Genomic DNA, 26,089 nt, shown 5'->3' on the forward strand with positions numbered 1-26,089 from the left:
AGTCCCTGGAACTGCAAAGGGTCAGACATGACTGTGTGACTAAACACACAGAACAAGAAAGACTCCATTCCTAAAACCTCCAGATGACTTTGAAATTCCTTTTGAGATAAAACAGCTATTGATCCCACGTATAACTTAAAAGTTCCTAAACATTGCTGTGATTAAGTTTTAGTTTAAGGTACAAATAAAAATATCAAATCACTTTCTGTTTCACTGAATCAAGGGTTAGAAATGCTGAATAAAAGGAAATCTTTATAAGGAAAAGAGCCTGGGGGGTGGGAAATGGGAAATGAGAGACAGGAAATACTGGGGCCAGGCTTATGGGATGACACCATTTCCCAGAGATCAAGGTCAGTCCTTCTCAGTGTGAAGGTTAAATAAAGCTGTTCCTTCCTTAGAAAGCTTTGAGCAACCACCGATAGCTGCGTGAGAGCATGTTTCTGAATGGAAATCATGTAAAAAATAATTTTTCACCTGCAAAATAACTTTGCATTTATTAAAAATGATTAAGAATCAGATGACTTAAGCAACAAAAATACTGACTCGAGTCACGATAAACCTTTTTTAATGCAAGAGTTGATTATGTCATCCGCAGTCCTTCTTAGAGCCTGGTCCAATTTCCAAATCTACCGAAGAACAATCAATTCCCTTTGCCAACTCACTTTCAGCTGAGTTTTTAAGGTCTTATTTATCTGAGAAAGTTTAACTCTTGCTCCGACTTAGAGCCCATCTGATTCTTCTCCCAAGCTCTCCTGTTAACTCAATGAACATTTATAGAATGTCTGCTACATGTCAGGCATTGTACCTGGACAGGGTTGCCTAGTAGCAAGGTGACCAAAGTCCCTGGCAGAACTTGCAGACTACAGAGAAGGGAGATATTAAATCAGAAAAACCAAAAAAGGACTTTGAGGTTATAATATGTTGTCTACCTTTGTTTACTGTGCTCCGTGGCATCGACTCTTTGTGACCCCACGGATTGTAGCCCACTAGTCTCTCTGTCCATGGGATTTTCCAGGCAAAAATACTGGAGTGGGTTGCCATGTCCTTCTCCAGGGGATCTTCCCAACCCAGGGATATAACCAAGTCTCTTATGTCTCACTAGTGCCACCTGGAAAGCCCCACTTTTGTCTAGTACTTTAGTGCTTTCAGCACACATACATTTTGCTCTTCAAAATATAGCTCTGAGGTAGGGTAGATACTCTAGTTATGGTTTATAGATAAGAAAACAGAAATGGGGGCAAGTCATTTGCCAGAAGCTACTCCAATAGTGAGCAATCCATGTGGAATTAGAAGGAATCATGCCTCCTCCATAAATAAATTCAGCAGCCCCTTCTTTTCTGGGCTCCTAAAGATGTTCAGACCCTAAAGAAGGCAGAAAGCCAAAGAACAGACGCCCTCAAACTGTGCTGCTGGAGAAGACTCCTAAAAGTCCCTTGGACAGCAAGGAGATCAAACTATTCAATCTTAAGGGAGAGCAACCCGGAATATTCACTGAATGACTGATGTTAAAGCTGAAGCTCCAGTATATTTTGGTCATCTGATGCCAATAGACAACTCATTGGAAAAGTCCCTGATGCTGGGAAAGATTGAGGGCAGAAGGAGAAGAGGGTGTCAGGCGATGAGATGGCTAGATGGTATCACTGATGCAATGAACATGAACTTGGGCAAACTCTGGGAGTTGGTGAGGGACAGACAGCCCTAGCATGCTGCAGTCCATGGGGTCACAAAGAGTAGGACACAACTGGGCAACTGAACAAAACAACAACAGAGATGTTCAGCTCCCTTTGTCATAACAATCACTTCACTGAACATTCACCTCCCTCTCTCTTCCTTTTGTTTTCCCCCCCAAATGATCGGTTTTGCTTTAGAGTCTCAGAAGCAAAGAAAGAAGCTGTCTTTTGAGTTGCTTTATCACAGATGTTATCAGCCCAACACCCTATACAATTAGGTATGTTCTGCCAGACATAAGCAGGGATCACCGTGGGCCATGGACGTTCACCTCCTCATATCAGATGGGATTCCCAGAAGGAAGTCTCTCTTCCATGCTTCTGTGACAAGCATCTTTGCTGCAGAATTCCCCAGTGTTCATCTGAAGTTCATCTGAGCTGTGTGTACACAACCACTGGCGAGCTAGGGGTGATTGAAGATAAGGCATGTCCTGCATTCTGTCATCATCGCTGACTAGAGAAATATTTAAACACAGAAGGTCCAGATCAGGAGAATTCCTCCCCTTATTTGGTTAAAGTTCACAAAGAAAAGGCAGGGGCTGGGCAGTGGGAATAGAGAATACAGAACATTGGAGAAGGCAATGGCACCCCACTCCAGTACTCTTGCCTGGAAAATCCCATGGACAGAGGAGCCTGGTAGGCTGCAGTCCATGGGGTTGCTAAGAGTCAGACACAGCTGAGCGACTTCCCTTTCACTTTTCACTGTCATGCATTGGAGAAGGAAATGGCAACCCACTCCAGTGTTCTTGCCTGGAGAATCCCAGGAACGGGGAAGCCTGATGGGCTGCCATCTATGGGGTCGCACAGAGTCGGACATGACTGAAGTGACTTAGCAGCAGCAGCAGCAGAAGGAGATAGAGTACTTAGTAGATTGTTCATGTTTCTTGTTCATTTGTCAAAATAACTTGCAATGCTTTGTGGAACTGCACTTTGCCCCTCTATTTATCATCACAGTAATATCAACAGCTCCTCCTGGTTAATCTGAGTATGAAAGTAGGAGTGTGCCATTCTGCATCAGTGGAATCAGTGTGCAAGGGGACATATTTCCTTTCACTGTAGACAGGCTTTGTGCTGGGGAGAGGGGTAGTGGTGCCTATCAGTTCATTTTGTTTCGGTGCCCTGGAACTAAGTGAAAATGCCTAAGCGAGTTTCTTGATGGATTAACACTGGAATATGTTCTTATGCTGTACAATTTAATTGATTCCTTAAAGAGTTTACTATCTCTCAGTTTGCATCTTTTTTTTTTTTTAGTATAAAGAAATAGTCAGATGATGAGTGGAAAAAATGTGATATGTGTTCTCATGAATCTTATGGTGAATAAAAACCAATCCTGTTGAGTTCCTAACATGGATCTCTACTTGGGACTAAGAAAAAGGAGGCCTTCAGAGACATGCAGGACTGGTTTGGACATGCAGGAGTAGTTCATTTCTTAACCTTGGGAAGGTTCCTTGTCTTTGGTTAGCCTAGACTTCTTCTGTAGGATGGGTATCATACTACCTGCCTAATGGTGATGTTGTGACATTTAAATCAGAGTCATAAAGTATCCAACCCATTTCCTCTTAAAGGTAGGCTAAGGGGGGAAATCTACTATATTTAAACACACATTAGAAAGAAGCACACCACACAGCAAAGAAACTGTAACATGAAATATGATGACATAACTGAAAAACCAAATGTCTGTCAGAGAAATAACAGCCAATGGACAAAATTCATATGTTAAAAGAACAAGACAGTAAGATTGAATCACAAAATATTACCTAAAACTTAACTATATGCTGTTTTTAAAAGACAAAATGAATTTAAAAAGTGATTTAATAAAGCTGAAAATAAAAATAGGCAGTTATAACAGACCATATAAACAATAAGAAAGCAGGGATCTCAACGTTGATGCCAGACAATGCTGAAATCAGGGCATTCAATGAGAAAAGGAAGGCAATCTACGGTGATATAGAGGGCAATCCACACAAGGATCTAAGTACTACAAGTATTTATGCACCAAAGGACATAGTGTTATTGCTTGTAAAACTTATAGGAAGTACACAGAGAAGTGGAGAGTGCTTCAATAAGAGGTTTCTTTTTTCTTGGCTCATGACAGAGACAGTGGGGGTAGGGGTCAATAAATAAGGCTAGGAAGAGTATTAAATCATACAAATAATAAGTTTGGTAATATATGTATTAACAGAAATTACCCTCCTTTTCAAAATGACCTTGGCGACTTCACACATTTGATTACAACAAAATTCTTGGTAAATTAAAAAGCTAAAAGCTACACTGCAATAAATAATCTAACTTGGATAGAACTAAAACTTGAAACTAAGGAAATCAAAATTCTACTCCCTAAAATGTGAGAACTCTCTCTTAATCCCTAGATCAAAGAGAACATAAAGCAAGTATTGTGGCATATCAGATGTGATGGATGTGCATAGCATACAATGCCACAACAAGGCCAGTTGCACTGTGTGTGTGTGTGTGTGTGTGTTCACTTGTGTGTGTACCAAACAGGTAACTACTTCTCTTATTTGATCTTTTCTGATAATAGGGATGACTCATTTACTGCCTTCCGGAATACCAAGGTTTAATATAAAGAGGATATTGATTCATTCTTCCTTTTTCTAAAGAATCAGAGTAGTGTCTTAAATAAACTATGTCATTATTGAATCTAGGGAGGAAAGTGTGTACACTTGCTAACAAGTGGGTGTTTTCAAAGTTGAGCTCATGTACTTGGAGGAAGCAGAAATGTAGAGATGAACTAGTGCGTCTATCCCAGGTCACCTGGTTCGTCACGCTGGTGTCTCACGGCTGCTCCCTAAGCGCTGAGTGCTTCACTTCCATCTCTCTCATGTTCTCCTAGCTCGGCGTGTTCAGGGGAACTGGTCTACTTCACCAAGTGCCACAGTGCACAAAGAATAAACTGCCTTTTAAACAGCAAGCCCAGGGAGTGAGCTCTGAGTAACAAAATCGTCGTCTGAAACATATTCTTCAATTGAATCATTTTTCTGACACTGACTTACCTTTGTTTTTCATAGTCTCCCCTGTCAACTCTTGGCATAGCACTGAAATTCCATAACTATTCAATAACCAAGAAGAGTATGAAAGGCTGTGACCATGGATGGTGGGAAATTAATGAGCACACGTAAGTGTTTACTGTATGTGAAGAATTTAATGAAAAGCCTTGCCCAGAAGTTCAAAGCCTTGGGTGCCTTTTCTCCAGAGTTTTCACTTTGCTATTTACAGACAGGGGAACTGAAAATACAGAAGTTAAGTAATTTTCTCTAGGTTGCTCAGTTCATAAAAGATTAAGCCAGGATTCATAAATCCCTGTTTCCATCGCTGCTCCGTGCTGTTGAGCTATGGATATACATACTCCATACTTTGCAAAAATAATTGTAGATAAACCATTGCAGTCCTGAAGGAAAATAGTAAAGAGAAGCCTTGGTGATTATAAAAGCTAGAAACCGTTAGCCAATTCTGTGCAGGAGAAAGAAACTGAGAGGAATCTAGCTGTCTGGGCTTCCTGAATTGACCTTGTAGGTCCTCACTCTTTCCCTTAATTCGTTCTTTGGTGTTCCTACTGTTTATTTGCTTCTAAAGTTAAAATAGGTCTCATATTAAAAAAAATTACAGGATGCCCTGTTTTTGCCAATTAGCTTCTCAGTTTACTATAAGGATCCTTGTGAAATTAGCCTGAGGAATCTGTCTGCTGACTCTTTGCTCCTGCTCTTCCATGAATGAAGCCTTCCCTTTCTAAATGATTTTCCTGAGCAAACTTCTTCGATTTTCTTTAGACTCTTAGATGGCTTTCCAGGAGACGCAGATTTGACACCTGGGTCAGGAAGATCCCCTGGAGAATTCCATGGGCAGAGGAGCCTGGTGGACTAAAGGCCGTGGAGTCATATAGAGTCAGACACTACTGAGCGACTAACACTTTTCTTTCATTTTCTGCTTGTTTTAAAGACTTTTTTGGATCCATTATTAATATGTGGCCTGTGCTCCTTTGAAAAGTATTTTTGAATCAAGAGTCTATTATGTAGAAGGCAGAAGACCTAGGTTCAAGTTGCAGCCCTGTTATTTAGTAGCTATATTAACTAGGACAAATTATTTAATTGCTTTGATTGTCAGTCTGTAAAATGAGGTAATAAGGTGGAGTTTTTTCGGTAAGCATTCAGTGAAATGATGCTTATCATACATCAAAATATATTAGCTATGATTAATATGTTAAGATTTCTAAGGAAATGATATCAGATGCATAAATACTGTGGCATATGCCCCAAGGCTTTAAAGATACTGCATTTTGGTATTTAATTAGAGGTCCAGAACACAAATCTTCACAAATCTTTTGTAAGCTTATATGCTTAAAGCAGTCCTTTGAAAATGGGGTACTTCCCCCACCTAAGTAACAACCCCTACCACTCACGATGTATTGCTGCCAAAATATGGACAGTTTCCTCCCACAAATACCAGGAAGCTCTCTGCCCTAAACACTTTTCCTGAAGGGCCAGTTCTTCCCCTCATCTTGTGGGTTGGCTGAAATCCTGTCAGATTCTTTTGATACTGGCAGTACCCAAAGGATTTTAAATGCCAGCCCTTTTCATTATCAGTTCTTTTCATCAGAAAGGCTCTAATTGAATTAATTTCTCAAACTTTGCTGCTAAGTAGCCTAAAGGCTTTGGATCTATAGTAGGGAAGGAAGAAAAAGTAACGCTGATACCAGGAAGCCTGGTGATCCTAAATTTAGAGAACACAGAGTAGGGTATGAGTGCTCAGGGCAACTAGAATGCACTACACAAACCTGAAAAAGAAACAGCCCTCCCTCACAGCTTTTATACAACCAAGTTCCTGAGAGGAAGGCAGTTGGTTTGTTAGAAAGTGTAAATGTTTAGTATCTGTTGAACTCTATCCTAATCCTGTCTCTTCTTATTTGCTATTTGAACTTTAACAAATTACTTCACTTCTTACATCTCAGTTTTCTTACCTGTCACCCGTCTGTCTGTGTAAACTAACATTTGCTGGGCTTCTCAGTCTCTTACTTTATTTTTCATTCGTTTCATAAACTACCACTATCAGTTCAGTCGCTCAGTCGTGTCCAACTCTTTGGGACCCCATGGACTGCAGCACGCCAGGCCTCCCTGTCCATCACCAACTCCCTGAGTTCACTCAAACTCATGTCCATTGAATCAGGGATGCCATCCAACCATCTCATCCTCTGTTGTCCCCTTCGCCTGCCTTCAGTCTTTCCCAGCATCAGAGTCTTTTCAAAAGAGTCAGTTCTTTGCATCAGAACTACAGTATGCCTCCTTCCATACTGTCCCCTGTAAAGTCTAGCCCAAGCAAGCTTTCAAAGGTCCCTTTCCCCTTGACTTCTCCTTAACATCATAGTGAGGCTCATCTTTGCAAGAAAACTCTAGTAAATGTTAAAATCACTGTGAGATACTGATACAATCATCATGATATTAGAAAGCAGGATTCTGATTCCAAGATGAACACCTAGAGTAGACTCTGGACCCAAGAGCTTGACTCAGCTTTTAGGTGCCTCTTGGATGCTGGCTCCCACTTAGCCAGTTGGGCCCTTGCAGCTCCTCATATCTCCAGAGCTGGTATATTCACCCATCAGCTCCTGAACTTCAGCCAAATGCAAAAGATTCTTCCTGAAATATACATGAATGCTTTGAACTGTGGGCCTTCCTTGATAGCTCAGTTGGTAAAGAATCCACCTGCAATGCAGGAGACCTGGGTTCGATCCCTGGGTTGGGAAGATCCCCTGGAGAAGGGAAGGGTTACCCACTCCAGTATTCTGGCCTGGAGAATTCCATGGACAGTATAGTTCTTGGGGTTGCAAAGAGTTGGACACGACTGAGCGACTTTCACTTCACTTACTTTGAACTGTGAAATGATAGGCTCTTCCCACTGAACAACAGCATCTGATCCATGGAACATGTGTGGTTCCCAAATGCTTTGGGGACCTGGAGTGATTGCCATTCACAGATTCCAAAGGAGAATGACCCCCCTCAAGCCTAGTGTTTATTGGTTCCCTTTGGAAACTTACATATTTCATCTGGAAAAGTCTTGACCACACAGGGCAGAGCCTAATGTACCATGGGTACCCAGTGTATTAATGATTATACTTCATGTTCCACTGACCATCAGATCAGATCAGATCAGATCCGTCGCTCAGTCGTGTCCGACTCTTTGCAACCCCATGAATTGCAGCACGCCAGGCCTCCCTGTCCATCACCAACTCCTGGAGTTCACTGAGACTCATGTCCATCGAGTCAGTGATGCCATCCAGCCATCTCATCCTCTGTCGTCCTCTTCTCCTCTTGCCCCCAATCCCTCCCAGCATCAGAGTCTTTTCCAGTGAGTCAACTCTTCACATCAGGTGGCCAAAGTACTGGAGTTTCAGCTTTAGCATCATTCCTTCCAAAGAAATCCCAGGGCTGATTTCTTCAGAATGGACTGGTTGGATCTCCTTGCAGTCCAAGGGACTCTCAAGAGTCTTCTCCAACACCACAGTTCAAAAGCATCAATTCTTCGGTGCTCAGCCTTCTTCACAGTCCAACTCTCACATCCATACATGACCACAGGAAAAACCATAGCCTTGACTAGACGAACCGTTGTTGGCAAAGTAATATTTCTGCTTTTGAATATGCTATCTAGGTTGGTCATAACTTTCCTTCCAAGGAGTAAGCGTCTTTTAATTTCATGGCCGCAGTCACCATCTGCAGTGATTTTGGAGCCCAGAAAAATAAAGTCTGACACTGTTTCCACTGTTTCCCCATCTATTTCCCATGAAGTGATGGGACCGGATGCCATGATCTTCGTTTTCTGAATGTTGAACTTTAAGTCAACTTTTTCATTCTCCACTTTCACCTTCATCAAGAGGCTTTTTAATTAGTGCTCATATAATAAAAGTTACTAATAGGAGGGACATTTTCTCCTAGCTGATGAGAAGTAAGGAATTGAAGTAGGGAAATATTGCAGATAGATATCACTATTTTGAAATTTTGCCAAGGATAAGCCCTGAAGTTCACCAGAATTCAATTTAGACTGAAATATTATTGTCTTTTGTTTTAAGTGTTGCTGGAATTTTTTGCATGCTTTTAATTTTAGTTGATGGATTACACTCTGTTCTGTAGAAAGGTCTGTAGCTGAACAAAGTAGGTAATTCTTTTTTTGTTAGGCAGTTATATATATGCTGAAAGAAGAGAGAAGACTAAGAGATATAAACCCATATTTCTTCCAATTTTAAGTATTGGTGAGGAAAGTAGCAGGTAATAACGTTTAGAGCACTACTATTGTTTTATTTAGCAGGGGAGAAAATCGAGGGGACAGAAGTGACTCAGTCACAACCACTTAGCATACGATGGATGACTACCATCAGTGTTACTATAAGCATCTCTGTTTACGAAGCTCAAATGACCAAAGTATCAGTGAGTTTGGTCAACAAGCAGTTAACACAGTCTCCTGCCGTGTGCCCCCAACCCTTGCTGGCAGGTACTGCGGCTCCTACATGGATCACCAGACGATTTTCCGAGTGCCCAGTCCTCTGGTTCACATTCAGCTGCAGTGCAGTTCAAGGCTTTCGGACAAGCCGCTTTTGGTGGAATATGGCAGTTACAACATCAGTCAACGTAAGATGGAGATCAGTCCCTTAAGAAACCGTGACAAAAGGTTAAACAGAGGCCAACATTTTATGACTCTAAACTTTGAGAATTTAAGGGATGAAAACTGCTTCCTTACTTCTGCTATTGACTAGCATACTTTTATAATAATATTTAAATAAATATATAGTAGAAACAAAATATATGATAAATAATACATACAATTATGTATTTATTCTGCTGAACTTTAAATTATAGGAGAAATAATATAATTGTTTGTTATAATTGAAAAATAGTGTCTTACATTATTCCTGAAATATCAATTTCTTGATTCATTGTTCTTCTTGCTATCCATAATATTTTGTAAATATGAGGTTTACACCATCATTTGGTGGATTGAAGGGCAATAGGTGCAATTTACTGTGGCCTCTGATACACAGGGAGAGCTGTGAGTCCAAGGACAGTCCAAATGTCCATCTTCAGAATGTTGAACTTCACACTGAGAACTACTGGAAACATGGCCAGAAAGCAGTCAGCAGAAAAGGCAATGTCTGAGGGAAGTCATTAGTGCTGGAGAGAGTAGACACTGACTCAGGAAATTCACGACCTGTTTTAAAAGCAGGGAAAGTAAGGGTTAACCACGTAGGAATCCATGAGGTTAAGACTTGAGAGAAAGCTCAGTTAGACCCTTCCATCTCTGCCAATGCTAATATATCTCCTTCTGGATTCAGAATGTTACACTTCTGAATATCAGAATACTACAGTCACCAGTGAGGATAGAAGTAAATAGTAAGCTATCTTATTTTTAACTATTTTTTCAAATGATGAATATTTTCTAGGAACTCATCCGCTCCATTGTGTGCTATTGAGACAGTGGTTGACCTGACCATGCACTATTCCTATTCATCTGCACAAAGCACAGACTAGGTAGCTTATAAAGAACAGAAATTTACTTCTCACAGTTCTAGAGGCTGGACGTCCAAGATCATGTTCCAGCTTGGTTGAAGGAGAGCCATCTTTTGGCCTCAGACTTCTCATTATGTCCTAGAGTGATGGAAGGACTGAGGATGCTCTGTGGGCCTATTATTGAAATAAAGGCACTCATCTCATTCATGAGGGCTCTGTGTTCATCATTTGTCACCTCCTAAAGGCCCCATCTCCTCCTACCATCACCTTGGGCATTAGGATTTCAACATAAAAATTTGGGGGGGTGAAGAACACAGTCCTTTAGACCATGGCAGAGAGAAAACATTCATTATTACTACCATGTTTAGCTACAAGCCCAGGAGTAAAGATTCTGGGCCAGGCAGGCAATGAATCTTTGATGAATAGGCTGGTTGAAGTGCCTTAGGAGTCCTGAGTTTTGAGAACAATTGTTAATCTCTCTAGGTCTAACCTTTAAGATCAGTGGTTACTAATACATTTTATGGCAGAGACCACTTGAAAATGTAATTAAATGCACAGACTCAGAATAATGCATCTGATCATAGAGGATTCAGAGACATCAGAAAGCCATTTAAATTCCCCAGAAACTATAAAGACTGCACTCTGAGCCTACTAGATTCGAAGTCCTGCTCCAGTTTTCTCTCTCTTCGAGTCTGGGATAAAGCCAAGACTCACATCCTTGCCGAGTCAAGGATGGAGGTGTAGGAGTTTGACTGTACGTGGTGACCTGGGTGCAGTGTTGACTCAGCTTCTCTTGGGTTCATTTGCTTTCTTTGCTCTCTTAAATTCTCCCTTTTGCTCTTTCAAATATCAGCTATAGCTTTGCTTTGATGGAGAAATTATGTTATTACTATTGCCACATTGCTACCCCCGTCACTTAGCAACTCACATTTCTTTGTTAATGTGGTCTGGTGTGCTTTAGGAACCCACACAAGATTTCCTATTTTTATCGTCTCTAGCCTGTCCTGTTGGATCTTTTAGATGCTCCTCCGGTGTGTGTGTCCCTCAGGCCCAGCGATGTGATGGAGTAAATGACTGCTTTGATGAAAGCGATGAACTCTTCTGTGGTGGGTATTCAAGCTTTTACTATGACTTTTCTTAGGAATAAGTAGCTTGCCAGGACCATTGTTGGTGCTGATACCTATCCTGGTCTTTGTAGCTGTTATCTATTGCCACATAACAACCCTCCCTGACCCGCCCCGGCCCACACACACACACCCAAACTCAGTGACTTATGACAATCATTTGCTCCAGATTATCCCTCTGTGGGTTGTATGAGGTATGATTGATCTAGGCTGGACTCAGCTGGATGTCATTACCTAAGCCGTGGGTCCTCCTGAGCTTGGTTCTTCTCAGGCTGGAGTCCGGTCTACTTCTCATGGTTCTTTTTTCCTCATTGAACTAGTGGACTGGCTACAGCAGTGGTAGAAACAAAGGAGGGGTGACCAAAAATACAAGTTTCCTCTTAAGTCCTGGGCTTGGAGCTGGAACGGTGTTACTTGTATCATATTCCATCAGTCAAATAGTGAGGCCATAGTTAAGGGCAGGAGCGTTTATTCTCTACGCTTTGGGACCATGGCAAAAGTGGAGATGCATAATACTATTATAGGGAGTGAAGAACTGTGGCTAATAATTCAATCTACCACAATCTTAAACATGATCTCATTTTAAAGCACATATCTTTCTTCTAGAAACAAGTTCAGAATCTGTGGAGAAGTAAACTATTTCAGAATGCTCGTTTACGGAGTGAATACAGGTGTTGAAAATAAAAAGAGATTTTTTTCCCCCTGTATTGTTTGCATCAATATTACAATGGTGATAATTAAATGGTAGGGTATTGGATAGTATTATTTTGGGGCAAAGAATCTTGATTTGGCTTTTCATTACTATTTGCACATCATTTCTGAATCTTTCTCCAGTTTCAGGGAGCAATATGGGGAGAATAGTTCACCAGACCATATGACGCCGCTGGCAACGCTTTCTCCTAAAGATCCCGAGTTTGGGACTTCCCTGGTGGTCCAGTGGCTAAGACTCCACGCTCCCAGTGCAGGGGACCTTGGTTCGATCCCTGGTCAGGGAACTAGATCCCACATGTTGCAACCAAGAGTTCGAATGCTGCAACTAAAGATCATGTGTGCTGCAAATAGGACTTGGTGCAGCCCAAATAAATAAACAAATATTAGAAATAAATAAAGATCCAGAGATTAACTCCAGTGCAATTGCTATGGTGAAGCTATTTAATCTTTTTCATATTTTAGAGAAACATAAATAACTGAAAACTTATAACCTGTGACTCTACACCTTTTTTTATTGGCAAAACAAAATAAAACTCTCTTAACTTAGGCTTCATTAAGAATTTAAATCTATAGGATCTTCTATTTCTTAAGAAAATATATACTATTATATAGGGATTGAGGTTGCTTTTGTTTTTTATGTTATTATTTCCTATTAATGCATCACTTGATGCTCCAAGTGAAAGTGACTACTATTACTTTGTAATGAGAACCGTGTTTTAGTAATCATCATTTCTCATCATGCCATGTTGCGAGCTGTTCTCTAGGAGTTGACGAGGTTACTAGATACTCTCAGAATAGATAAATGAACTATTTCAGAGCAGCAATGTCCTCCTTTCTGCTCCCCTCAAGATGTACCTCTGAAAAAACAAGAGCAGATAACACAAATAATGACTTCTCAAAAAACCAGAAATGTCTAAGAAATTATACCTTCTAAGAGTACTCGCCAATATGTTGTATCTGTCACTGGTTTAAAGGAAATTCCTGAAAATATTTCAAAGAAGAAAAATTGTAATAGATTTATACTAGTATTTCCTAATTCAGGAAATGAATATCTCCAGGGTAAAATAATTTTAAAGAGAGTTTTCCTTACCAGTAGACTACAAGTCGTTGTTTTTTAAGATTTCACATTCATTAATCTATTGAATAAACTTTTGGTGAGCACCTACTATTTGATTGGGCTTCCCTGGTGGCTCAGTGGTAAAGAACATGCCTGCCAATGCAGGAGATTGATCCCTGTATCAGGAAGATCCCCTGGAGAAAGAAATGGCAACCCACTCCAGTATTCTTGCCTGGGAAACCCCATGGACAGAGAAACCTGGTGGGCTACAGTCCTTGGGGTCACGAAAAAGTCAGACACGACTTAGCAACTAAACAATAACAACTACTTGATCAAGCACTTGAAGTACAGAGATGAGTAAGACAAAATCCCCAATCTCAGGACACTCCATCCTGTTTAGGAGGTTAAACAAGTTCAATTTAGCTAACAGCTTACAATTTTTATTTTCCTTAAAATCTTATGATACATTTAATTATAATGAAATAAACCACCAAAATGTAATATATTTACACACAGCAAAAGTCAGATCTGACAAACTCAAAGTACAAAGAATTACACCAAAGCTTAAACATCTACTTTTCCTCTTGGAGCCGTCAGTTTTGAGCAAACACACATTTTGTTTTGTTTAAGTCATCTTAACCACTTGGGTGTTTCCAGGGGGCACTGCTGGTCCTCGGGGGTCCCGCTGATGTCTCAGGCTCACCAGCTTCTGTCTGTTTTCCTTCCAGTGACTCTAAAGCCTGCCTGCAATGCCAGTTCCTTCGGGCAGCACAGCCCTCTGATCTGTGACGGCTTCCAGGACTGTGAGGACGGCCAGGACGAGCAGAACTGCACTCACAGTGAGCAGGAGTGCTCTGCACTTTGCTGGTCTCCCTAGCACACTCTTCTTTTTTTTTTTTTCAACTTTCCTATTTTATTATTTATTTATTTATTTTAAATTAATTTATTTACTTTAATTGGAGGCTAATTACTTTACAATATTGTGGTGGTTTCTGCCATACATTCACATGAATCAGGCATGGGTGTATACACCTAGCACACTCTTCTAAGCCAAAATCAAAATATCTCTGTTGAGCTAGGCCGATCGACTTGCCCTGGTTTCCCCACTGAAAGTCTCAGGTCCCAGGAATCCTCCTGGGCCCAGACAAAATGGATGAATCGTTCACTAACTGGGGCGGAGTCTGCGCACGTGTGTGGAGAGAGAGGGAGGGAAAGAGCGAGAGAGAATACTGGAAGATTTTCCTTGCTGACGTAATTTTAATGTTGCTCTCGACTAAAGTATACTGTGGATCTCATATAGATGAATGTGCCAGATACCCTGATCGGGTATAGTCTACTTAGCCCCTACAAAACCACACACAGCCAGAGTTGTGAACAAATGTGCTGTACATTCACAAAATCTGTCCATCCACCCTCCCCCCACCACCCCCAACGGTGTAAAAGGACTGAGTATGATTTTTGCTTTAAAATTTTCTTGGAGAACAAGTCAAAGTAATGGCGAAGAGGGCATAGCTTAAGCCACTGATCCAGCCGACTGCTTGGCATCTCCCCTACCGTGGAAGAAAGGAGAGGCTGTTGGACTGATTCTCAGCTAGTGCTTGCCTGCCTTTCTGTGGCTCTGCTGAGACGCAGGGACAGGACACTGTGGGCTTGCTTCAGTTCCCTCTGCTGTGTGCAAATACTGACCCTGTGGCTCAGCCATCCTCGGTGGACAGAGCTCAGTGTCATTCACTCAAATCAGTCTCTTCTTTTGTTGGTTTTTAGGTATTCCATGCAACGACAGAACTTTTAAGTGTGGCAATGATGTTTGCATTAGGAAACAAAATGCAAAATGTGATGGCAACGTGGACTGTCCGGATGGAACCGATGAAGATGGCTGTCGTGTGTAGAAACACGTTCCTTCGGATCTTTTGTATTTCTCCCTCGACCTGTTTTTCATTTTCATTTCCTTCTTGGTATAATTCCCCTGGCAGAAGTTGCCACAGGCCAGGGAAGAATAATAGATACTGGTGAACTGAATCTGAAATGGTTTCTCAGAATTAAAAATTCTAGACTGAATTCTTTTAATTCTTTCTTAATTCTTAAGAATAAGAAATAATTAGAAATTACTTATTCTTTATTTTCTGCCTTATTTCTTGATAATAACTATTCATGCACTAGATGTTTACATAGAGAACTCCCACTTTCTAATAACCCTAATCAAGGCATAAGCTCTTAAAAAAACAACCTATGAGAAAAAAAACAGGTACTGGAATACTGTGGATGATTTTATTAATTATGCCTTATGTTGTGATCAATGTCAAGAGCTGGTTCTTTCTTTGGCTTTGACCTGAGAACTGTAGTCTGCTATGTGTTATTATTAACCACGGGATCTCTAATTGGCCATGTGCCGACATATTAATTACATATCCTTCTCAAGGCAATGGCACCCCACTCCAGTACGCTTGCCTGGAAAACCCCATGGATGGAGGAGTCTGGTAGGCTGCAGTCCATGGGGTCACTAAATCGGACACGACTGAGCAACTTCACTTTCACTTTTCACTTCCATGCTTTGGAGAAGGAAATGGCAACCCACTCCAGTGTTCTTGCCTGGAGAATCCCAGGCATGGGGAACCTGGTGGGCTGCCGTCTATGGGGTCACACAGAGTCAGACAGGACTGAAGTGACTTAGCAGCAGCAGCAGCAGCAATACTATTTACACTGGAAAATAATTGCTTTGATACCTAGTTTTTCTTAACTAGGTTTTCATTTGTTTTGGACTTACAAATTCTCTCCCGAATCAACACAATTTCAAGGACACTCTCAATTTGGTTGCTTTTGGCACTAATCTTTCTTCTCTACCTAACAACCTGAACTCCATAGCTGTTGTTTTTATCGGTACAGCTGTTACTAATAGATCCCTTCCTCCCCACATGTGTGTTACTGTACAGAGACTCTGCATCAAGGCCTGTTTTCAGGAGGGAAGTAGTGGTTTGTTGGTGATGGTTTCAGACAGAATTCAGTATTCAGACAGTATTCAGACACTGATGGTTTCAGTCCCACGTATTGCCTCTCTAGATAAGCAGGGGATTTCCAGTTGCTTACCTGGTTAGTTACTTCCCAACCCAGCTCAAAATTTGACTGAATGCTTGGTCTTTCTTCCAAGTCTGCCTTTAACTCATGGGACCCCTCCTCTCCTAAAGGCTGCAGCAGCAGTTCCCCCACCCTCCACCGCATCATCGGGGGCACCGACACCCAGGAGGGGGGTTGGCCGTGGCAAGTCAGCCTCCACTTCGTTGGATCTGCCTACTGTGGCGCCTCAGTCATCTCCAGGGAGTGGCTCCTCTCTGCTGCCCACTGTTTCCATGGAAGCAGGTAGAGCATCTCAATTCTTACTCTGACGTGACCACAGACCACATAGCTGCTCCGACATTGTGGGAAGAAGCTCACATTTGGATCCATTCAATCAATCAATTCAGTTGGTGACTGGAGTATGGAGATCCCTATTCAGGGTGTGAAGGCAACGATTCTGTATCCAGTTTCCAGTGTGGTGGTGGGGAGTGTTCCCACACCCCCGAGCAATTGTCTGACACCAGCTAGGTGTCCTGTAATTCAACTCAGTTCTGACTTTGTCTACCCAGATAGACAGATTAAGCACTTTAGGGGCTCAGTCTAACAAATCTACTCCCCTCCCCCCAATTCAGACACCAGTAGAAAGTCCAGGTTGTCACCTGCACTTTTGACTGACCGGCTATAGAGTGTAGGTTCCAGTGACCCCCTCCTTGGATTTTACTAATTTGCTATAGCAGCTCACAGAACTCAGAGAAACACTTTACTTGCTGGCTTGCCAGTATATTATAACAAGATACAATTTGGGAACAGCCTGATGGAAGACATACATAGGGTGAGGTATGAGAAAGAGTGCAGCTTTCCATGCATGTACAGTTTTACTCCCAATCTTCACATGTCTACCAACCTGGAAGCTCTCCAAACCTTCTGGGCTTTTATGGAGGCTTCCTGACACAGGCACGATTCACTGAATCATTGGTCACTGGACACAGATTCAACCTCTAGCCCCTTCAGCCCTCGTTGCAGTCCCAAAGTAACCTCAGTAACAACAAAAAACACCTTGGTCCCTCTCATCACTTAGGAAATTCTATGAGTTTTAGGAGCTCTGTGCCAGGAATGGAAGGATGACCAAATGTATGTTTTTTATTATAAATCACAATATCACAGAGGAGGATCACAAACAAGTCCTTTAGGGTAATTGTCGGGAGGGCTGTCTCTGCCCTTACCGATGGGATTATCGTGGGCCAGACGTTCTCCCCACTAAGGGTGAAAGGAAAGCTCAGAAAACAACTTCACTTAAAATGTAACCTTAATTGGAACCAGTTTGAATCCTAGGTACAAAAATATATCAGTTATTTCTCACTTAGAATTTTTAAAAGTATTTCAATGAATTTATACAGTTAGAGTATTTGTTTCTTCTGGAAATCACAGGATTCATGTTAATGACTGGAATGGCTATGCTTCTGTTCCATCACTAGTCTTTTACGTAATATATGACCCTTAATACTCCCCTGGGTCCCTGTACTGCAGGTGGGATTAGGGACCAAGCACTTTGGGATCTGTCCTTACTTTTCTTCCAAAGCGTCCACATTTTCTTCACCCCACCAGAGCAAGGCTGCTATCTCTTTGCTGGAGATAAGAAACCCCAGATGGAGATTACAAAGCCCTCATGACTTCATGCCAGTCCACTGTGGGGCTCATAGGGAGTGGGGCCCTGTGAATAGTCAAGCTTGAGCAGTTAGAACAGCAATCTTTAAGGCTTCTGGTAGTTTGCAAAAAGAAATCTCCTTAAATTCCTGCTTGAAACACTTTGATTTCTAATCTGTCTTGATATCACTTGAATTTGGTAAAAGGATCCCCAGATCACTGTCTTACTGGCCCTGTCTGTCTCTGTCAAATACCACTGTCAGCATGAATAGGGAGAAGGTACCAAATAAATTCCAGTCACTAACAATCTTGACTTGTGGGTGGTTCCTGAAATACCGATGGCAAGAAAATTTCCAGCATGTCCTTAGAATTCACTGAGGAAATGTTCTGGAACCCAGCTCTCATTTGCCAGCCCTACTCTACCTTACTTCATCTTTGGTTTTACTAAGGAGACAAGGGAGGCTCAGAGGCAGAGTCAGTTACTACAATAGGGAGTGAAAGTCAGACCTCTCTTCCCGCAGCCCCTCTCTCTCCATGGAGTGCTCTTTCCAAACCATATATGGTTCTACAAGCCTCTGACTTCTTGCTTCATTCCTTTTGTACCAGGCTGTCTGATCCCACACCGTGGACTGCTCACCTTGGCATGAATGTGCAGGGGAATGCCAAGTTCATCTCCCCAGTGAGAAGAATTGTCGTCCATGAATACTATAACAGCCAGACCTTTGATTATGATATTGCCTTGCTACAGCTCAGTGTTGCCTGGCCTGAGACCCTGAAGCAGCTCATCCAGCCAATATGCATTCCTCCTGCCGGCCAGAAAGTGCGCAGTGGAGAGAAGTGCTGGGTGACCGGCTGGGGGCGCAGGCACGAAGCAGGTGTGTGTCAGTGAATGCCCTCCCCTCCCCTCCAGATAACAGTTACTCATGTTGATGTGGTGCTTTGGAGTTCATGGAGAGGGTTTTCATATATGATCTTATCTGAGCCTTTTGACAACTCTGATAGATAGGCTGGAGGAGAGTATTAGAATTCCGGTTTTATGATGTTCTCCCCTTGTCCCCCAAAGAAGTGAGAACCTCTTCTTAAGGGAAGGCCTATGAGCAAGACAGGATAGTATAGTACAGGCCCTTTTCAATCTCGGAGGAGTTTGCTATGTTTTCTGCTATAGAAGAACATTTCCTCCATATTTTTAGGTTCTCTTTCATGCAAAAAAAAAAAAAATGACTCATTTTCATAAAAAAGAGAAGGTTGCCCATACACAATTTACTATGTCAGCTCATAGACAATTGTCTGGAGGATTGTGCAAGTATGTCCTTCACGAGGGCAACTGGGCAAGTGGATGAGAGTGAAGGCTGAAACCCAGATTGTCCTCAGTTCCCCAGACTGCAGATTCAGGCTTGGAGGGTGGTCACATCAGTCTAGGAATGGTCCACCAAGAGAGAATGCCATTTTACAATTACCCCGCCCAGAGGGGGCATCTTTATCATATGCACAAAGGTCAGATTATATGGCAGGGAAGTCTTTACATCTGTCCTGCCAAGGTTTTATGGCTTAGGATTCTAAATACACAGTAAAGAGAATAATCCAAAACTTTGTGAACATCTCCCCAGAGGTGAGAGCTGATGCTTTCCCTCGATCTCCTAGTCTTTATCTTGGATCCCCTTATAGTCATTTCTAACTGCTTAGAACAGGTACATTATCTTTAAATCTTGAACCGTATCTTGGCCTTGCTTTGACACTCTCTAAAGAGTCACTATGGGCAGTTTCTCCAGCACTAACTACCTACATTTAGCTATTGAACTCACGAAATTCACCACCTGTCTGGGCCTTCTGGGAGAAGGCAGATCACTGCTCAAACACCTATAAACCATCAGGACTGTGCTCAGAGCTTTCATTACATCATCGTATATCATAAGAGGAAAGAGTTTCTTCAACCACTTTATCATGGGGGTTTTCTTTTCTTTTTTTAAAAAATCATTCCGCTGACTTTAATGTTTCTGATAGTATTATTGAATATTTACTACACACAAAGAACATTTTTAACATTCGTGCAAAGTACAAAACTGCACGACGCTGCTGTGTTCCCCAACCCCAGAGGTGGACGTGACCACCATGCAGCTGCCGCGCAGCTGTGAGCAGGTGGAGGTCACTCCCACACCTTTCCGGGAGCCTGGGCAGCCTGGCACTGCTGATGGGTATTTTCTTTACAAGCATGAGTGCGTCAATGAATTATCTTAGCCATATAGGTTAAAAAGGAAGTGAAAGGGCTGTATCCGAACTGTTATGTTTTTACGGTTCCTAGGATACTCCCAGATGTCAGTTATCATGTTCCACTTAAGGGGCCCTCTTGACCAGGGAGTGTTGGTAATGGCTGTTGCTGACTCACAGTCTTGAAGGCAGGAGGTATGTGGAGAAGGACCATGGCACCATGGCTTAGATGGTTGAGTCTGACCTTGGCACCATCAGATGGCTCAGATGGTTGAATCAGACCTTGGGTCTGAATCCTGCTCTATTTTTTGCTATTTGTGTGCCATTAGATAAGTCCTTTATCCTCCTAAGCCTCCATGTCTTCATTTGAAAAAATGAGGATCATAATAGAATTTACCTAAAAAAATTGTTATAGAGTAAAAGGAGAAAATTAATAAATTGTCTAATAAAATAAATGTAACCATTGCCTTGATTTCCACTTCTGTGTATTTTCCAGACAATAAAGGCTCCCCCGTTTTGCAGCAAGCAGAGGTAGAACTCATTGACCAAACCCTCTGTGTTTCCACCTATGGCATCATCACTTCGAGGATGCTCTGTGCGGGTGTCATGTCAGGCAAGAAAGATGCTTGCAGAGTAAGTCATCTTATGTTTTCTTTGCCTAACATGTTGTACTTTCCATAAATGCTTTCATGTTTAATCTATACCATACTGGGTAATAATAATAATGGCAATAACTCTGGCAGGTGATTGCCTTAATTCAGATACTAATTATAATCCACTTGTCTGAGATGAGGGAAAGGTGATTAAATACTAATTGGATCTGTAAAACTCATTTTCTAGTCCCATGTATTTTTCTCCAACAGTTAGAATAGGGTCAGCATTTATCATTTTGCCATGGAGAAGGAAATGGCAACCCACTCCAGTGTTCTTGCCTGGAGAATCCCAAGGACGAAGGAGCCTGGTGGGCTGCCGTCTATGGGGTCGCACAGAGTCGGACACGATTGAAGCGACTTAGCAGCAGCAGCAGCAGCAACATGGTTGTCTTATACCAGAAACTAAAAAACATAGCAAGATGCTCACACACAGTGTTTTAGGATTGCTACCCATTTCCCTAGCAGTGGCTGTGTACCTTCTAAAATAACAAGTATTTTATTCACTTACTCCTTTGACACACAGGCTGGGGGAAAGAAAAGAGGAGTGGGAAAGGTGACTGGAGGCCTCCTGACAGTGGTGAAGTTGAAGGTCACCTTTGGGGGGATATTTCTATGGGTCTCAGATTCCAATCTATGCAGATACCTATATGATTCCCAAAAAGTGAGCAGATGTTTTAGAGGATGAGCCCGTGCAGGAGACTAGGTTCCATCCCTGGGTCAGGAACATCCCTTTGAGGGCAGCATGGCAACCTATTCCAGTGTTGTTGCCTGGAGAATCCCATGGACAGAGGAGCCTGGTGGGCTACAATTCCTGGGGTTGTGAAGGGTCAGACATAACTGAGCACACATGCAGGCAGAGGAGTTGTTCCCACATCTTTCCACAACCTTAGACACTGTGCTACAAAACCTCAGTTATAAAAATGACTTCTATCTTCTGAATTCCTATTTTGTGGCAAGGACTATGCTAGGATCTTTACACAAATTCATTCAAATTATTCTTTCATCCACATCTTATACAAGAGGAAACTGGGGCACAGAGAGCCTAAGTCAGCTAGTTGAGCTGGGATTTGAACTCTTATCTCTGAAAGCTACTGTATTTTGGGTGCTACCTGCAGGTAGTTGGTTATATAGTCCTGTTCTTCATAGCTACCAAGGTTTAGAGGTTAAATGAGGCTTCAGAGAGTTGGTGTGCGAACAGTTAAAATAAAAAGATTCCAGTCTCTCTACTACTTAGAATTTACCTAATCAGGTTTAGAATTGTGAGGGTGGCATCCAAGGACAAATCTGGAATGCTTTTTTTAACTTTGCCTCTGAGTAGGCAGCTTTAGGGCTTCCCTGGTGGCTCAGATATTTCTCCCGGCAATATTGATTCCAGCTTGTGTTTCTTCCAGTCCAGCGTTTCTCATGATGTACTCTGCATATAAGTTAAATAAACAGGGTGACAATATACAGCCTTGACGTACTCCTTTTCCTATTTGGAACCAGTCTGTTGTTCCATGTCCAGTTCTAACTGTTGCTTCCTGACCTGCATACAGATTTCTCAAGAGGCAGATCAGGTGGTCTAGTATTCCCATCTCTTTCAGAATTTTCCACAGTTGATTGTGATCCACACAGTCAAAGGCTTTGGCATAGTCAATAGAGCAGAAATAGATGTTTTTCTGGAACTCTTGTTTTTTCCATGATCCAGAGGATATTGGCAATTTGATCTCTGGTTCCTCTGCCTTTTCTAAAACCAGCTTGAACATCTGGAAGTTCACAGTTCACATATTGCTGAAGCCTGGCTTGGAGAATTTTGAGCATTACTTTACTAGCGTGTGAGATGAGTGCAATTGTGTAGTAGTTTGGGCATTCTTTGGCATTGCCTTTCTTTGAGATTGGAATGAAAACTGACCTTTTCCAGTCCTGTGGCCACTGCTGAGTTTTCCAAATTTGCTGGCATATTGAGTGCAGCACTTATGGCAGAAAGTGAAGAGGAACTAAAAAGCCTCTTGATGAAAGTGAAAGTGGAGAGTGAAAAAGTTGGCTTGAAGCTCAACATTCAGAAAACTAAGATCATGGCATCTGGTCCCATCACTTCTTGGGAAATAGATGGGGAAACAGTGGAAACAGTGTCAGACTTTATTTTTCTGGGCTCCAAAATCACTGCAGATGGTGACTGGGGCCATGAAATTAAAAGATGCTTACTCCTTGGAAGGAAAGTTATGACCAACCTAGATAGCATATTCAAAAGCAGAGACATTACTTTGCCAACAAAGGTTCGTCTAGTCAAGGCTATGGTTTTTCCTGTGGTCATGTATGGATGTGAGAGTTGGAATGTGAAGAAGGCTGAGCACCGAAGAATTGATGCTTTTGAACTGTGGTGTTGGAGAAGACTCTTGAGAGTCCCTTGGACTGCAAGGAGATCCAACCAGTCCATTCTGAAGGAGATCAGCCCTGGGATTTCTTTGGAAGGAATGATGCTAAAGCTGAAACTCCAGTACTTTGGCCACCTCATGCGAAGAGTTGACTCATTGGAAAAGACTCTGATGCTGGGAGGGATTGGGGGCAAGAGGAGAAGGGGACGACAGAGGATGAGATGGCTGGATGGCATCACTGACTGGATGGACGTGAGTCTCAGTGAACTCCGGGAGTTGGTGATGGAACAGGGAGGCCTGGTGTGCTGTGATTCATGGGGTCACAAAGAGTTGGACATGACTGAGCGACTGATCTGATCTGGTGGCTCAGATGGTAAACAATCAGCTTGCGATGCAGGTAGACCCAAGTTCAATCCCTGGGTCGGGAAGATCCCCTGGAGAAGGGAATGGCTACCCACTTCCAGTGTTCTTGCCTGGAGAATCCCAGTGGACTACAGTCCATGAGGTTGCAAAGAGTCAAACATGACTAAGCACTCACAAACACCTTTAGCTGAAAATAAAATTTCAGGTATTATACTTTAAATAATGAACACTGTAGAAATTCTATTTAAACATTGAATTATTTCAGCCTTTGCTTTTGGAATTAAGATACTAGAAAGGGCTCTCAAGTGAGAGTGATTTCTCTGTAACAACTATCAGCCAGTGATCCTTGGGGTTGTGTCATTGGACTTTGCCAACTAAAGCGGGTCTCCTTTCCTTTTTTCCTCACAGCCATGAGCCAACACTGAAGTGTCATGGCATAGAGGTAGAAGTCAACCAATCCTCTAAGATAACCATGCCTCAAAAGGTTATTGTGAAGATTAAATGACCCAAAACAGTGCTTAGCACATACTACCACTAAATGAAAGTGAAAGTCACTCAATCATGTACAAGTCGTCCTGATCCTCCCTTGTAGTATACCGAACACCTTCCAACCTGGGGGGCTCATCTGGTGTCATATAGTTTCATGTTTTCAGACTGCTCATGGGGTTTTCATGGCAGGAATATTGGAGTGGTCTGCCATCCCCTCTTCCAGTGGACCATGTTTTGTCAGAACTCTCCACTATGACCTGGTCATCTTGGGTGGCCCTGCACAGCATGGCTCATAGCTTCATTGAGTTATGCAAGCCCTTTCACCATGACAAGGCTGTGAACCAGGAAGAAGCAAAAGGTTATTATGAGGATTCAATGACCCAAAATAGTGCTTAGCACATCCCAGCACTAAATAAATGTTAGCTATTATTATTACTATTACTACTACCACTATTTTTATTATTGAGATTTTCTATTTGTTTGGAGGTATGTGAAAGTTGATTCCTTTGCAAGAATCTTCAAGTGTTACTCCTGGCCTAAAGAATCAAGTTTCTTATGATGAATGCACCTTTTTGATTACAGGAAAAATAATTCTAAAATGACATTAGAAATTTCACATTGTTTCTTGATACTTCCCCAAACTGCATAGGAATTAGCTAAGAACCCTGTCAGACTGGGAGTTTGAACACAATTCATTAGGCACTTTAATAACAAAATTGACAACTGTGGAACAAAAATACTTTTTACTTAACGTTATCTTCTTCTATAGGGAGATTCAGGTGGACCTTTATCCTGTCGAAGAAAGAGTGATGGAAAATGGATTTTGACTGGCATTGTTAGCTGGGGTCATGGATGTGGAAGACCAAACTTTCCTGGTGTTTACACAAGGGTGTCAAACTTTGTTCCCTGGATTCATAAATATGTCCCTTCCCTTTTGTAATTGTGCAAGTTTGATTTTTGACTGTGTTTTATGTGATAAATTCTTTTAAAAGGAATGCAGTAAGTGTCAATAAAATGAGATAATTTTTTTCTTCTGGAAATTTCAGATTGCATACATTTGGTATTGATTGAAAGATAGAAAGATTAATATGTATTTTATTCCAAGAAAAATTGTATCTAGGATACAGCTGTATTCATTCTTAGGGATCAAAGGGCCCTCGATTCAGGAATGGAAGAAAACCAATGTAATGTCATGAACCAAGCCTCTAAAATGATAAGTCGGTGAGATGTTCAGGAATCCACACCTTAATTTATGTTCCTATTCAAGGGCAGATATTTATAAAGATCTAGGTAAAAATGATTTATTGAAATAAGTTCCATAAAAAAAGCCACACCTGATCTTTGGTGTTCTAATGGAATGTATAAAATGACTCCTTCACAAATGCAAATAAAGGCAAACTCTGTTACTGGCAGAGGAAATACCTATATTGTCATTTTCTAATATTTGGTCTAACCATATCATAGGGACATTTTTTCAGCAATAACACAGTAGTATTGTGTGCAGAGAAACCATCAAACAGCTAACAAAACTAACAATTAGTACTTTTCATTAAAATGATAGAATGAAGCATTGTGGTAGAAGGATTGAAACCATTTACATGGGATTTTAAAAAATTGTGGCAAGGCTGGCCAACAATTGAAAGACAAAAGAGTTTTTGGATGATTGTTTTGAAAGGGAAAATTTTCAGAAATCATCTAACTTCTGATCCTTTTATAAAACTCAAATGGCCAAGATTTTCTTTTATTTTCAGAGCCTTATAATATCTAGCATAGTTGTAAATCTATAGTACATGCTCAGTACATCACAGTTATTGATTTATTTTGTCCTGATTTAGTGTGTTTCACACTTTATCTCAGAATAAACTTTTCATTAAAAGAGGCCAGACTTAACAATATCACCAAATAGATAAAAAAAGCAGAAAGAAGAATGATATTATTTTTTTCCCTGGGACTAAGTCAAAAAAGTAATAGCAATGCTATTTTTTTGGTAGGGCTCAAAATAGTGGGACTGGTTTTCATAGGACTTCAGAAAATCTTAATGTAACAGCAGAAGAAGAGAGAGCAAAAGGTGTCATAACCAGGATCAGATAGTAAGACTGAACTCTGAATATGATTTCCCTGAGATAGTGAATAGTTTCCAGTTTGCAAAACATATTTTGATTTACTAAAAGACTATTTCCTTCAGAAATATCCATTCTGATATCCAT

The 26,089-nt window shown here is 41.5% G+C and overlaps 1 protein-coding gene across 2 annotated transcripts in view; it reads left to right on the forward strand.

Annotated features, from left to right (window-relative positions):
* TMPRSS7 (transmembrane serine protease 7) overlaps window positions 1–24,822 on the forward strand; it is a 50,113-nt gene extending 25,291 nt beyond the window's left edge. For both annotated transcript variants that reach the window (XM_070373453.1, XM_005902232.3), the window contains 9 exons: window positions 4,754–4,860; window positions 9,219–9,355; window positions 11,230–11,337; window positions 13,852–13,962; window positions 14,888–15,004; window positions 16,306–16,477; window positions 18,425–18,693; window positions 20,520–20,656; window positions 24,652–24,822. In XM_070373453.1, the coding sequence (XP_070229554.1) occupies window positions 4,754–4,860; window positions 9,219–9,355; window positions 11,230–11,337; window positions 13,852–13,962; window positions 14,888–15,004; window positions 16,306–16,477; window positions 18,425–18,693; window positions 20,520–20,656; window positions 24,652–24,822 (1,329 nt within the window). The remainder of the gene's footprint in view (window positions 1–4,753; window positions 4,861–9,218; window positions 9,356–11,229; window positions 11,338–13,851; window positions 13,963–14,887; window positions 15,005–16,305; window positions 16,478–18,424; window positions 18,694–20,519; window positions 20,657–24,651) is intronic.
* Window positions 24,823–26,089: the final 1,267 nt, after the last annotated feature.

The sequence above is a fragment of the Bos mutus genome, chromosome 1 (assembly GCF_027580195.1).
Source record: "Bos mutus isolate GX-2022 chromosome 1, NWIPB_WYAK_1.1, whole genome shotgun sequence".
NCBI lineage: Eukaryota > Metazoa > Chordata > Mammalia > Artiodactyla > Bovidae > Bos > Bos mutus.